Source organism: Homarus americanus, unplaced genomic scaffold, assembly GCF_018991925.1.
Source record: "Homarus americanus isolate GMGI-L3 unplaced genomic scaffold, GMGI_Hamer_2.0 scaffold25827, whole genome shotgun sequence".
Classification (NCBI taxonomy): domain Eukaryota; kingdom Metazoa; phylum Arthropoda; class Malacostraca; order Decapoda; family Nephropidae; genus Homarus; species Homarus americanus.
This window is the reverse complement of record NW_024738300.1, coordinates 1,413,129-1,428,047: the sequence shown is the minus strand read 5'-3', so window position 1 is coordinate 1,428,047 and position 14,919 is coordinate 1,413,129. Positions and strand designations below refer to the sequence as shown.

The window sequence follows — 14,919 nt, the reverse complement described above, 5'->3', positions numbered from 1 at the left end:
AAGAGTCGGGTTCATGTACTATAGATTCTAGTGTACCGGATTAATATAGAGATGAAGGCAAGTAACAGAAGGAGGAGAAGGTGAGTGGGAGGATAAATATAGAAGATTATAGAAGACTTGAAAATTATTGATCTGAGAATGTGGAGGTGTTAGGGAAGGTTAGTTAATTTCGTACTAACCACTGGACCTCTGCAACTTTATTTCTACGGCGTCTGAGACTTATGAACTACTTACCTACAATATAAATATCAACTTACTCTGCTGTAATAGTACGCGAATGAAAGTGAATATATCTTGTAGCGTATTCTTTTGTTCATCATTCGTGACTGAAAAACATGAAGACAACAGCCACATGGATACAGGAACCACTAGCAAAGCCATTGGGATAGCCACCCACACCAGCGGCGCCAAGGGCAGCAGGAACCCCCATGGGTCCACTTCAGGCAGCCCTCGACCACCCAGGATCTTATAGTAATCTATCAATATTGGCCCAGTAAAATCCACCACCTCAGCACGGGTTGCACTGACACCAAAGGGGCCAACACCTATGTCTGCTTTCTGTAGGTTCCAAAAATATGAGTGATTAGTAGGACGATTTACTTGTATTCAGTGTGATAACTTGAAGCATAAGATGTTACATACAGTCTTCTAAAAAGATTTTTTTTTAATTTATATCCATGACGTCTATCTTTAAGACAGATACCAATTTTCTAGTCCTCGCCAAACAAATATAATGAAACGGTTTTGACATATAATGAAAAATAAGGATTCAAATGCGCTAGGAGCAGCAGTATCATAGAAATCTTCGCTTCTGCCTTGCCTCTTAGTGTATTCTCTTCAGGTGGAAAGGGTCTGAAAATTGGACTTCATTACTAAGTACAGTATGTTTAATGGAGTATTATCAACACATAACAACACGATATTAAAGTGTTTGTATGATTAAATTTTTAAGGCCTAAGGATTAACCATAAACCATACCGGATTGGAATAGTATATTTAGATTAGAATGTTACTCCCTGCTTGGTTTGGTGCCCCACAACACTCACCTCCCTCATCACCATGCCCACCATACCACTCCAAGATCCATCAGCGTGCTTGAAACCCCAGGACCCATCAGGAGGTCTTACGTAGGTGTACCTGGATAACAAGCATAAATTAAGTTAATATCATTACTAACATTTCATTAACAGAAGAGACTGACCTGTACTCGCAAGTTATCAGGCTTACTATAATGTTAGTGATTCCTGAGATTTATGTGTTCAATTGTAATAAAATCAAGCAAATGGAAAAATATTCATGTAAACTTACGAAAAATTTAGAGCCTTGGAGAGGTAGTCCATCAGGTTTGGGACGGGACCCGTAAACTTGAGCCTCTTTCCCCCGGGAGCCTCAGGGTTCTCCAAGGTGATCATCTTATTAATTGGATTTACTTCCGTTGCAGCAACTAAATTTGGCCGTTCAAGAAATCTACGAATAAGTCAACATTTTTCTTCCATGTGAAGTAAAATAGAAGACTGCTATAAAGATCTAATATTTACAAAATCCTGTACAAACTGTATATTCCCTGTACAGTGGAATAACTATCTGAAGAATGGCTGTACCATCAATGTAAACACCTGTGTTCTCTTACAATACGAAATACCAGATATGTTTAACCTGACTAAAACTCACTTGTTGTATTTATCAGGGAATAGTGTGAGGTTCGTGGTAAGAGTAAGGCGGCCCTCCTGTGGCATCCATGAGGCAACCTGCAACGCCTTAGGGTTATATGGCAGATGAAGATACAAACTACACCTGCAACAAAACAGAATTTGGACGACTTTAAGTTAATATATTTTCTGTTCATCTACTGTATATTAGCGTCCAATCATAATCCTTCACTAGCTGACACTGGGGCACAGTAACGAGATGAAATGTATATCATTCCTTCCAGACCACCTTAGGGCATTGGTTGGGTTTTCCACGACGAGTATCATTGCGTTCATCAGAGAGAAGGTTTTGTGTAGGTAGTGGAGCTCCGGGAGGGGCAGGCTGGTGACAGCGAGGAGCCTCGTTGACCACACCAGGAGGCGGCCCTTGAGGGACCACTCGGCGAAGGCGGCGAGGAAGGCTGGGTCGTCGCTCACCACCACCACCGTCAAGCACCATGACACCTGCCGCAGCTGTTGACGTCAACATGGTAGAAGTTATGTGAGAGTGACCTACCCGTTTCAGTAGTAATGTGAGAGTGACCTACCCGCCTCTGTAGTAATGTGAGAGTGACCTACCCACCTCAGTAGTAATGTGAGTGTGACCTACCCGCCTCAGTAGTAATGTGAGAGTGACCTACCCGCCTCAGTAGTAATGTGAGAGTGACCTACCCGCTCAGTAGTAATGTGAGAGTGACCTATCCGCTCCAGTGTAATGAAGAGTGACCTACCCGCCTCAGTAGTAATGTGAGTGACCCACCCCGCCTCAGTAGTAGCGAGTGACCCACCTGCCTCAGTAGTAAAGTGAGAGTGACCTAACGGCCTCAGTAGTAATGTGTGAGAGTGACCTGCACCCGCCCAGTAGTCATGTGAGAGTGACCTACCTGCCCCAGTAGTAATGTGAGTGACCTACCCGCCTCAGTAGTAATGTGAGAGTGACCTACCCGCCTCAGTAGTAATGTGAGAGTGACCTACCCGCCGAGCCTCGTCGACCACCCGGGAGAGCTGTGCCTGCGTCACGTTAGCGTCCTGGTCGTCCACTGCCACCTCGAACACCGCCACACCCCAGGGAGCCATCTGATTTGCTAGCTGAGAAAAATGACATAGAGTGACAGAATTAATCTTTGATATTAATATTCATTGCACATTGTTTGAGTTATTAATTATCAAATATATAACCCCCCAGTAATCTTCATAAACGTACCATGAACACATTGTTGGCCGACGAGGTAGCGTCCGTGAACAGGAGAACGGAAGAGCGTTTACTTGACGCTGATGACAAAACTGCTTCCACACCTCCAGCCGCTGCTGCCGTAGTGTCGCGAATAACTGAAATCGTTTGGGTATGAGAGGTGATATAGAAAATGGTAACTATTATTTTACATAGACAAACATACAGATAGACAGACACACACACACACACACACACACACACACACACACATATATATATATATATACATATATATATATATATATATATATATATATATATATATATATATATATATATATATATATATATATATATATAAAACAGGGTGTCCCGAGTCTCTTTTCGGCTATAGGTATTTATTGCTAAAACCAAAGGGATTTAGTAATACAGTGTTCTGCATCATATTACTTAGTTAATCGAGTTTTTTTCTTTACAGGTGCAGTATAAACGACCTCGACATGTGCACCCCTGTGTGGCTCTTTTTAAAGCACATCCAACCGATACCGGTTTCTCTCCCGCGTTGGCTAAGACATTTGGTGTTACCATGCCTAATGCATCGGTTATTCGTTGACGGTGGATTGCACAATCCTTTACATAGCTTCACAAGAAAAAATCTAGAGGTGTTATATCTGGAAAGCGCGGAGACCATCAGATGGGTCCATCGCGACCAATCTATCTGTCAGGAAATCTTTCATTCAGAAACTCACGTACAATTAAGCTTATGTGTGGAGGTGCACCTTCTTGCTTAGTTTCAAATCATCCAATTGGGGGCTACATAATTGTCTTACATATCGAGATAGACATTGCCCGTGATGTTTCTCTCGACAGAGAAGAATGGGCCTATCACACAATCATGCATAACCCACACCAGACATTAATTTTGGGGCTGTAATAAAATGTACTCTTGATACTAGTGTGGGTTTTATGGCCCCCATATGCATACATTATGGCGGTTGACATGTCTAGGTAGTTGTGGTTCTCTGCAATTTTCTCCAACATTAAGCATACAAACTCATAACGCCGAGGTTTGTTGTCCAGCTCTAATTCTTGGACTATCTGCACTTTATAAGCATGCAATTTCAGTGTTTTATGGAGTACTCGGTGTACGGGTGTCTTAGGTAGATGAAGCTCCATTGATGCAGCGTAAGCAGACTTTCTAGGACTTCGTTGGAATGCTTTCCGAACAGATTCAATGGACTCTTCGGACATCCTTGGGCGTCCACTTCGGGGCAAGTTACAAACGCTGACTGTTTCCAGAAACTTTTGAAACCATGCCCTAATGCTGGGTTTTGAGTGTGGCTCTTTACCATACCTCTGGCGATATTGTCTTTGCACTATTGTCACTGAATTGCTCTTTGCAAACCAGACAACACATTGCACTTTCTCTTGATTAGACGCCATTGTTACTCCTTATATTCTCCACCAAGATAATACCTCTCAAATCCACTGCACCTGTAAACAAAAAAAACTTGATTAACTAAGGAATATGATGCAGCAAACTGTATTACTATATCCCTTTTGTTTTTTTAGTAAAAAAACTATTCAAAAACCGCAAAGAGATTTTCGGGACACTCTTGTTTATATATATATATATATATATATATATATATATATATGTGAAAGAGAAAGAGTATATATATATATATATATATATATATATATATATATATATATATGCAAGTAAATCACTGTAGGTGCGATCTAGGTATATGCTGAGCAACCACAAGGAAAGAAGAAGTTCTCGTGTAATTCACATCTTCAGGGGTGAGTACAGACTAAGGAGAAGTACAAAACAAGGTATATATATATACAGAGGAGGGTGAGATCAAGTCCACAATGGTCAGGTATTAGGTAATGACCCTATTAATCTTCAAAAAAGCACCGCAGCAGTCGGTAGTCAGGTCAGAGGGTAAGCTGACCCAACCTTCTCACCTAGTTACAAATCTTCTTAATTACGAAATTAAGAAGATTCAGTTCGATCGAAGAATATTTGTAGGTCGCTACCGGGTGTTGAATTTTCACCAATAAATGCAACATGAGGTATTCTTCCCTCGAATGGCTTTTCGACATAGCCCACTGCAACGCCTTGCACAATCATCATGAAGGTTCGAGGAGGACAAACTATTCCTTCAGCAGCAACGAAAACCAGGGCGACCTGGTTGCATGGGATCAGTCGATTGCAACCTTGCAAAGAAGGAGACAAGAATGGCTGATCGATTATTGCAAGCAATAAAACGGCAACTTGTACAAGAAGAGAAGACCAAAATGTGGAAGGAAAGGATTGATCTGGTTTCATCATCTTCTAGCAGTGCGGAAATCTCGGAGGATGAAAAATCACCAGGACCATCAACTTTGCCGGCATCACCTTCAAAGCGTCCACGGAAGCTAGTGGTCAACCAACATGTCTGTGCAGCCCTCGATCGGACAAGTCTCTGACCGAAACTCCATGTATATCCTGGCAACTACGGCTCGGAATATGGGCCAAGAAGTCTCTTATTTAACTATCAGTCGATCCTCAATTCGCCACCATCAAATCCAGCACCGTGAGAATATAGCAGCCATCATCAAAGAGAAGTTCTTCCTTATGGCGTCACTTGTCATCCATCGGGATGGCAAAATAATGACTGACATCATTGGCAGGGATGTCGTAGACCGTCTCCCAATCCTGGTTTCAGGAGGCAATGCAACCCAACTCCTCGGCATCCCGAAACTACTGTCTGGCACCGGAAAGTCTGTGGCGGATATTGTCAATAAGGCTATTGAAGAATGGTCGGTGAAAAACAATGTTGTGGCGATGTGTTTTGACACGGCAGCCACAAATACAGGTGGAATGAATGGAGCCTGTACTCTGTAGGAGCAAAAAATGGAGAAGGAACTCTTACATCTTGCCTGTCGACATCACATACTTGAAATTGTTTTGGAAGCAGCCTTCACAGCAGTGATGGGTATATCGACAGGTCCAGATATTCTAATGCTTAAACGTTTCCAGCAGAAATGGGGTTTAATTGACAAGAGCATCTCCTCTACGGTGATGGACACACGTCCAGATCCCTGGTTACTAGAAATTGCGGATGAGCTCATCAAGTTTGCGACAGAACAACTTAAAATTCACCAGCCCAGGGACGACTACCGAGAGCTCCTAGAGCTATTGATCATCTTCCTTGGTGGGGTTCCTCCTCGTGGTATCAGTTTCAAGGCATCGGGAGGCCTCCATCGCGTTAGGTGGATGGCTAAAGCCATCTATTCTATGAAACTCTGGATGTTCCGGGCTCAGTTCAAGGTGACTCCACGGGAGGAGACAGGTCCAAAAGCGGTTTGTGATTTCATCATCAAGGTATATCTTAAGGCCTGGTATCTCGCTCCTGTGCCCCAGCTCGCTCCCGCACAAGACCTCTGGCTGTTGAAGGAGCTCCAACGAAACCACAGTATCCATCCAAAGATTTCGGCAATGACTCTCAAGAAATTTCAAGGCCATCTCTGGTACTTAAGTGAGCACCTTGTTCCTTTGGCAATATTCGATGACTCGAGATCAATCACTCTGGAAGACAAAATGGCGATGGCACAGAGGCTGCTCCGTACAACAGATGAGATGGATCCAATGAAGAGGGCTGTCGTGGACGAATCTGCTATTCAAGAGAAAAAGATCAGTTCTCTCTTTAACGGATAATCCAATGCATTCTTTCTAATTTTGGGGCTAAATGATAGTTTCCTTCTAAAGACCCCAGAGGACTGGGAAGCAGATTATGCATTCCAGAGGGCCAATGAGGTAGTCATGCACCCTGAAAGTTGTTAATGATCTGGGAGAAAGAGGAGCTGCCTCAAGACAGAGTACAACAAGCTCATTACTGCTGACGAGGAACAAAAACAACACCTCCTCCAGGTCGTGGCAGATCACAGGAAGCAATTTCCTACACCAAAGAAGTCTCCATTGGTCTAGTATTTACTTGAGCCTTGCCCTAAACATAAACAGATCGTCTATATATTGGTCCTCCCATCAGATCTGAATTTTTTGCACATTATTATTATTGTGAAATGTCTTCCTTGGTAGCGACCTCTAAATATTATTCTAATGTCATGCAATTTTTACATCGTTATTATTATGTCATATATAACATTTTTGCGGACTGCCACAATCAAATTTCATTGTTTCATTTTTATACCCTGTTTTTGGACCACCCTAATATATATATATATATATATATATATATATATATATATATATATATATATATATATATATATATATATATATATATATATATATATATACATTATGTTCAATATGGATAACTGCCTGATAGCTATAACCTTTAGGTATTTATTTAATCTTCTGATCGAATACAGAAGATCCAGTAGATAATCAAAATACGTTATATATTAATAACTTCATAGAAAATTTAATCTAACCTTACCAGCTCATCCCACCCTTATCTAACATAATTTACGTGTAGTCTTATAATGGTAAATGACTTATAAATGAATCAGAGCAAATTAGGCTTCATCAAGATCTACCTATTTCAAATAATTTATATCAAACATGATAGCGACGACATTAGCGGAGCTTAGTTAAAGGGCAGTAGAATGTGTCCAGACTGAAGAGCAGAATCTAGCACATGTGAAGTACGAAAGTCATTTTACTTTTACTGTCAGGGGAAGGCAGCTGCGCTAAGACCAGTAGGACGGAAGGCAGTAGTAGCAGAAGGGACACTGCAATCGCCACCATCCTCCTCTTGCAAATTTCTTAAATAAAAAAATTATACATATATATATATTATATATATATATATATATATATGTATATATATATATATATATATATATATATATATATATATATATATATATATATATATATATATATATATATATATATATATATATATATATATATATATATATATATATATATACAAGTAAATCACTATAGGTGCGCGTGATCCAGGTATATGCTGATAACCACAAGGAAAAAGAAAACACGAAGTTCCCAAGCACTTTAGTGTAACATTAAGAATAATATCGATCGGGTTGATAAACCTAATAACTTACACATTAATTATGATTTTAAGCTGGTCAGTTTTGATGTAACATCACTCTTTACAAAGGTCCCAGTTGATGATTTACTGGAGTTCCTCATAGATTCCCTGGATAATATTTCATTGCCTGTCTCGAAAGATGACTTCATCGAACTCATCAGACGAAGAGTGCGGGGAGATATGATAGAAGAATTTAAGTGGGCGAAAGGAATCAATAAAGGTGATATAAATAAAGTTCCTATAATATACGAGCAGGATAGGACTCGTCGCAACGGATTCAAGTTGGATAAGTTTAGGTTTAGGAGGGAGATAGGAAGAAACTGGTTCACAAATAGGGTGGTGGAAGAGTGGAGCAAGCTTAGCAACTTTGTAGTAAGTGCTGGAACTCTGGAAAGTTTCAAAAGGAGGCTAGATAGATTCATGGATGATAGAGAGTGGTAGTAACTCTCGACAGGAGCTGCCATGCACAGGCCAACCGGCCTATTGCAGACTCCTTATTTTCTTATGTTCTTATGTAATAAATTTGTGAACTGTTATAAAAAAACTTCTCTCCTTGGTGGCTCCCTGACCACAAACTGGCCTTCTTCCCTCAACCACAGTCCTTCCCTCCTCCCCCCTCCTCACCTTCCCTCTCTTTCATTAATAAAAAAACAGATTAAAGTAAGAAAGAGAATTAAATAATAGAGAAGAAAATAAAAGAGACATAAAAGGTAGAGAGAAAATGAGTAAATAGAAATAAGAAATATAACAATGGGAATTGTTACCGTCAATGTAGCGAGCGGTAAGTATGCGATGTGTGAATAAAAAGACCCGTGCACGTGGACTCAATGAAGTATAATGGTCAAACCCTCAATACAATGTTAACGTTAACACAACACTTAAGATTTATGGATTACAAGTTAGGTGACAAATACAGCTTCGTATTGTAAACAATGGCAACAGCATTTATTTCAGACTAATCTGAATAATACAAAGGCGTATACATAGTATCTCCCAATACATAACATTTTAGAACAATAAAGCCTCGTAGAGCTTAGACTTAGGTGTACCGGGTCATATACTAGTCTGTGTTACACTAAACAAAGATAATCGCAGATTCAGTCATAAAATGCAACTGATGTTTCAAAAGAAAAGGGATAACTTTTTGATATATTTAAGACGTCATTTAAGAGAGCAAAATTAGAAGCAAGGCGGATCAGGTAAAGTTAGGCTAGGTGATATTAGGTTAGGTTAGGTTAGGTTAGATTAGGTTAGGTTAGATTAGGTTAGTTTAGGTTAGGTTAGGTTAGGTTAGATTTAGTATGAAACTATTTTTTATATATAGCTTTTATTATCTACATGATACTTTATGGTCAGTCAAAAATTTTCAAGAAACTATAATACAGAGAAGTTATCGCTAGTCGATAATTATCCGTGTATATATATATATATATAAACATAGGAACATAAGAAAATAAGGAGTCTGCAATAGGCCGGTTGGCCTGTGCATGGCAGCTCCTGTCGAGAGTTACTACCACTCTCTATCATCCATGAATCTATCCAGCCTCCCATTGAAACTTTCCAGCGTTCCAGCACTTACTACAAAGTTGCTAAGCTTGTTCCACTCGTCCACCACCCTATTTGTAAACCAGTTCCTTCCCATCTCCCTCCTAAACCTAAACTTATCCAACTTGAATCCGTTGTTCCGAGTCCTATCCTTCTCGGATAGTATAAGAACTTTATATATATATATATATATATATATATATATATATATATATATATATATATATATATATATATATATATATATATATATATATATATATATATATATATATATATATATATATATGTATATATATATATCATGTAGATCCACAATGAAAACGTGGATAAGATAAATCTTGATAAAATCACACGTGCAGTGCCCTGTTCGTTCAAGTTAGGAATAATAATCATCCCATTGCTTGGGAAAAAAGCTTAGAAGTATTCAAATCATCTTGTGTCACAGAAGGTCTTCTGGTTGAAGCTAGTTTGATTAAGGAAATAAAATCAATAACCCTTAGTGATGGTCAGTTCAAAACTGATATTATGTTACATAAATTTATTTATCGTGGCCCAAGGTTAAAAATGCTTTGAAAACCTTGCAGCTAGATGTAGGATGGTTATTTAGTGGGTCCCATATTTTTGACCTGACCTGACCTGTCTAGTTACGTCGCCCCCTTTCTCTTAAGCTCCTCTACGTCAAGGATACATTAAAATGTTGTATTAATAATTCAATAAAGTGTGAAATAGGAACCGAGTCTGTATGGGTAGAAATCACGGAAGGAAGAGAAAAACTAATTTTGGGAGTGATTTACAGGCCCCCAAGTCTTGGAAAGAAGCAGCTCAGCCTATATGGCAGGAAATGAGTACGGCAGCAAAACATAACAACCTGTGCATTATGAGGGATTTCAACTTCAGAAATATTGACTGGGACAACATTGTAGGTGACTATGAATCTGAAGACTTCCTAGACGCAGTACAGGACAATTTTTTGAAACAACTAATTACAGAACCTACTAGAGGTGACAATATATTAGACCTAGTATTAACAAATATAGAAAATATTATTAGAGATATCACAGTAGGGAAAGAACTAGGCAACAGTGATCACAGATAAATCAGGTTCACCCTAAATTGGGAAACAAAAAACAATGACAATATGGTCAGAGTCCCAAACTTTCGGTTGGCGGATTATCAGGGGTTAAGAAGGTACCTAGGTGAGGTCACCTGGGAACAGTCACGTCAGTCCCCAGTAGGAAGGGGTGAGGTCATAGATGACACAACAATTGATCATGACTATAATATATTTACTAGTATACTACATAAAGCACAAGAACAAAATATACCATACAGAAAAATTAGGTCAAATAAGAATGAGCCAAGGTGGATGACCAGAAAACTTAAACATGACATAGGAATAAAGAAAGGAATTAATAAGAAATTAAAGGGAGGGGAGGAGCAGCTCAGAAATAGGTACATTGAACTATCTAGGAATGTTAAGAAAAATGTAAGGAAAGCAAAGAGAGACTATGAAATCAAAATAGCAAGTGAATCCAAGGCTAATCCCAAGGGATTTTTCCAGGTATATAGAACAAATGTCAATGACAAAGTTGGGCCTTTAAAGTCAGAGAGGGGAGAAGTGATAAATGGCAGTGGAGAAATAAGCAAAGCATTGAACATCTACTTCCTATCAGTTTTCACAGAAGAAAATTGAGAGGAAATTCCAGAGGTGGAACTGATATTTAGGGGAAAGGAAGAAGAGAAATTAAAGAATATCACTAACAGAAAAGAGGATGTTCTTAAGAGGATAAATAAACTAAAGAAGACAAAATCCCCAGGGCCGGACGAAATCTTCCCTCGAGTCTTGAAAGAGTGTAGGGTACAGATTAGCGGACCACTGGTAAATTTATTTACAAAATCATTAGACACCGGAGTTGTGCCAGACTTGTGGAAACAGGCAAATGTAGTACCCATATTCAAAAAGGGAGACAGAGCATCAACGTCAAATTACCGGCCGATCAGTTTGACGTCAGTAGTGAGGAAATTTCTAGAATCAATTATAGCAGATAGCATCGGATCACATCTAGAGGAAAGTAAATTAATCTACGACTCTCAACATGGGTTTACAAAGGGAAAAGCTTGTGTAACAAATCTGCTGACGTTTTTTAGGAAAGTCTTCGAGGTAGTAGATAATGACAAAAATTACGATGTTATTTACTTAGACTTTAGTAAAGCATTTGACAGAGTACCGCATCAGAGGCTTCTGAGAAAAATTAAGGCTCATGGTATCGAGGGGAAAGTTCTAAATTGGATAGAATCATGGCTCACCGATTGAACGCAGAGGGTCAGCGTAGATGGTGTTAAATCTGAGTGGGACCGTGTAACCAGTGGGGTTCCCCAGGGGTCAGTACTAGGCCCACTCTTGTTCATAATTTACATAAACGATCTCGATACTAGGATCAGCAGTGACATAAGCAAGTTTGCGGATGACACCAAAATAGGGTTGCAGATTAATTCAGGGCAGGATGCAAATGCATTACAGGAGGATCTAAATATACTGCAGGGGTGGTCTGAAAAATGGCAAATGAAATTCATTACCAGCAAGTGCAGCGTACTTAATATTGGAAGAACAAATACTGATAATGTATACAGCCTTAACAACATCAACCTAGAGAAGTCGACTTGTGAAAGAGACCTAGGGGTACTTGTAATGCCGGACCTACGGCCTAGAAAACAGTGCGTTAATGTTCGAAATAAGGCAAACAGAGTATTGGGTTTTATATCTAGAAGTGTAAGTAACAAGAGTGCAGAGGTCTTATTGCAACTATATCTTGCGCTAGTCAGGCTGCACCTCGATTATGCGGTTCAGTTCTGGTGCCCCTATTATAGAATGGATATCAATTCAATAGAGTCGGTGCAGCGAAGAATGACAAAAATGATTCCGGGACTTAGAAACCTTCCATATCAGGATAGGTTAAAGCAACTTAACTTGCATTCCCTAGAAAGACGAAGAGTGCGGGGAGATATGATAGAAGTATTTAAGTGGGTGAAAGGAATCAATAAAGGGATATAGATAAAGTTCTTATAATATCCGAGCAGGATAGGACTCGGAGCAACGGATTTAAGTTGGATAAGTTTAGGTTTGGGAGGGAGATAGGAAGAAAGTGGTTCACAAATAGGGTGGTGGACGAGTGGAACAAGCTTAGCAACTTTGTAGCAAGTGCTGGAACTCTGGAAAGTTTCAAAAGGAGGCTAGATAGATTCATGGATGATAGAGTGGTAGTAACTCGACAGGAGCTGCCTTGCACAGGCCAACCGGCCTATTGCAGACTCCTTATATTCTTATGTTCTCATGTTCTATTAGTGGATGACATCATTATGACATCATGTGGGGGGTTGATGTATTAGATAACCGCAAGGTCAGTTTTGTTCTCTGTTGGCAGCTAAACGTCCATGGGTAGGACGAACGTTGTGAATCATTGCGATGAACTTCAGATAATTAGAATATGATATGAAGTTGTGATGAACTTTTTCCACCGGGTAGTGGGGGGATACAGACCTTGGTCCATTACCCACATGTATTGTGTTATCGTTGTCTCTCGACTCTGTGAGGTATAGAGACATGCTGTGAGGACCAACTCCAATATCCATCTTTCTTCTCTCTCTACGAATTCTATGTTTAAGATGCTTTGTGTTGACGTTGCCCTCCACTTTCCATCTGTGAATCCACCTGTAAACAGTAGACACGCTGGTGCTCGTTGTGTGAGCTATGGCGCGGAGGGACATGCCGCCCACCCACAAACGCACAAATGTGGCGCGGTCACTCAGAGAAGTGGGCTTGAATCTGCGGTTGCACTCCATAGTAATTTTCTGTAAACATGAAATAGAATAGTCAACTATACATGTTTAGTATCATTTACGTTAAAGATATGGCTAAATGACTTTGTGTTTAGTATGTGTTAACGATATTAACTTATTAAGCGTTACTTATTTCCAGGGAAAATATTTATAGTCGGATGTTGTTTATCTGAAAAGGTGAATAAACGATGCAAAAAATATCAAGGACATAAGATTAATTTGAAGAACTAGTGCCGCCACTAGTGATTATTACCTCATCAATCCAGGGATTTTTTTTTTCATTGTTGATGGACTAGTGTAGTTACTGACATTGTTTCATGATTAAATACTTTAACATTTGTTGCGCAGTAGCAACATAACGCCAACGTCAACTTCATCTAGTTGATATTAGGAATATTTGTGTTTCAAGAGAGTAAAATATTTAACTTGTTTTTGTTTCGTGTTTTAGCACAAGGAAATCTTTCAACATAAAACTCAAAACTAATCGAATAGCCAATTCGGGTGAAAAGAGCGCAGGTGTGATCTAAATGAAAGAGGTCATGTTTGGGACAGATACTATAAAGTACTATACGAGCTGTATAGCTAAGCACACTACCTCCCCGTAACGTCTGTTTTAAACGACACCTTTACGCGAGTATGTGGTGTATACACTTGGTTTTACTCTTTTCTCTTTATAAATGGTCATTATTATAATACGTTGCTTCATATGATTGGTGTAATTTCTCTTGATGTACATAATAATTAGTGAGAAGAGAAGAAATAGTGACGAATGTGTTCTCTGACAGCGTCAATTTTGTGTGACTTCGACGGTAATTTATGGATTTTTTCTCGATATATTAATATTAATCGAACTTTATGTATTAGCCACTTGGACTGTCATTTGATGATTGGCCCTCACAGTTGAACAGGTAATTGTGGTATGCACATCAGAACTACTCTTTCAGCATTAAAAATAAAAGTAAATATGCCAATTGTATTAATATAGTAATTCCTTTGCCAATGGTTTAACATGTCCTATAATTTTTTATGTTTTTGCGAGTAGTTTCATCTCCCCCGAAAAATATTCGTAAACAAATGTAAGACGAGTAATTCAATTTCTTCTGGAAAGTATATCAACTTGTTCCAAACAAGTATAATATTCTGAACTCTACAACGAATACAAAGAAAAAAGTGATAATCATAAACCAAGATATCGTCCTGAAATTTGAAAAATGAGACTAAACGCTTTCGGTCTGACGTTAGCAACTCAGAATCCAGATTTTAATTTGGTTCGTCTCTTCTAGCCTCTGTTATTCTTTGTTCCTCCTACCTTCAGTTTTCCCCATTCTTATTATAAAAAAGTCGTCTCTAATTTTATGGTCAAAATATCTCATTTTCGCATTACTATCAGTTTTCAGTACGGCATGTCCCTAATTGTTCTAACCGATCTTAATGTTTATTTATTTATCTCTAGAATATTTCGAAAGCCTTAGTCTGTTTCCCGTATTTGTCGTATGTTTCACCCTTTTGGCCCGTAACGTAATACTGGCTATATATAATGATGTATTTCAGTAGCCTCTTTATCTAACTAAAATTTCATCTCATGTTGCGTACTTCC

The 14,919-nt window shown here is 39.1% G+C and overlaps 1 protein-coding gene across 1 annotated transcript in view; it reads right to left on the bottom strand.

Annotated features, from left to right (window-relative positions):
* Positions 1–14,919, bottom strand: part of LOC121873778 (probable glutamate receptor) — a 105,291-nt gene that overhangs the window by 89,118 nt on the left and 1,254 nt on the right. Inside the window, exons 2-9 of the mRNA XM_042377480.1 lie at positions 7,543–7,644; positions 2,893–3,017; positions 2,664–2,777; positions 1,939–2,162; positions 1,672–1,794; positions 1,309–1,467; positions 1,047–1,137; positions 258–558 (exon numbers count right to left, since the gene is read on the bottom strand). Of these exons, the coding sequence (XP_042233414.1) occupies positions 258–558; positions 1,047–1,137; positions 1,309–1,467; positions 1,672–1,794; positions 1,939–2,162; positions 2,664–2,777; positions 2,893–3,017; positions 7,543–7,627 (1,222 nt within the window). The 5' untranslated portion in view covers positions 7,628–7,644. The remainder of the gene's footprint in view (positions 1–257; positions 559–1,046; positions 1,138–1,308; positions 1,468–1,671; positions 1,795–1,938; positions 2,163–2,663; positions 2,778–2,892; positions 3,018–7,542; positions 7,645–14,919) is intronic.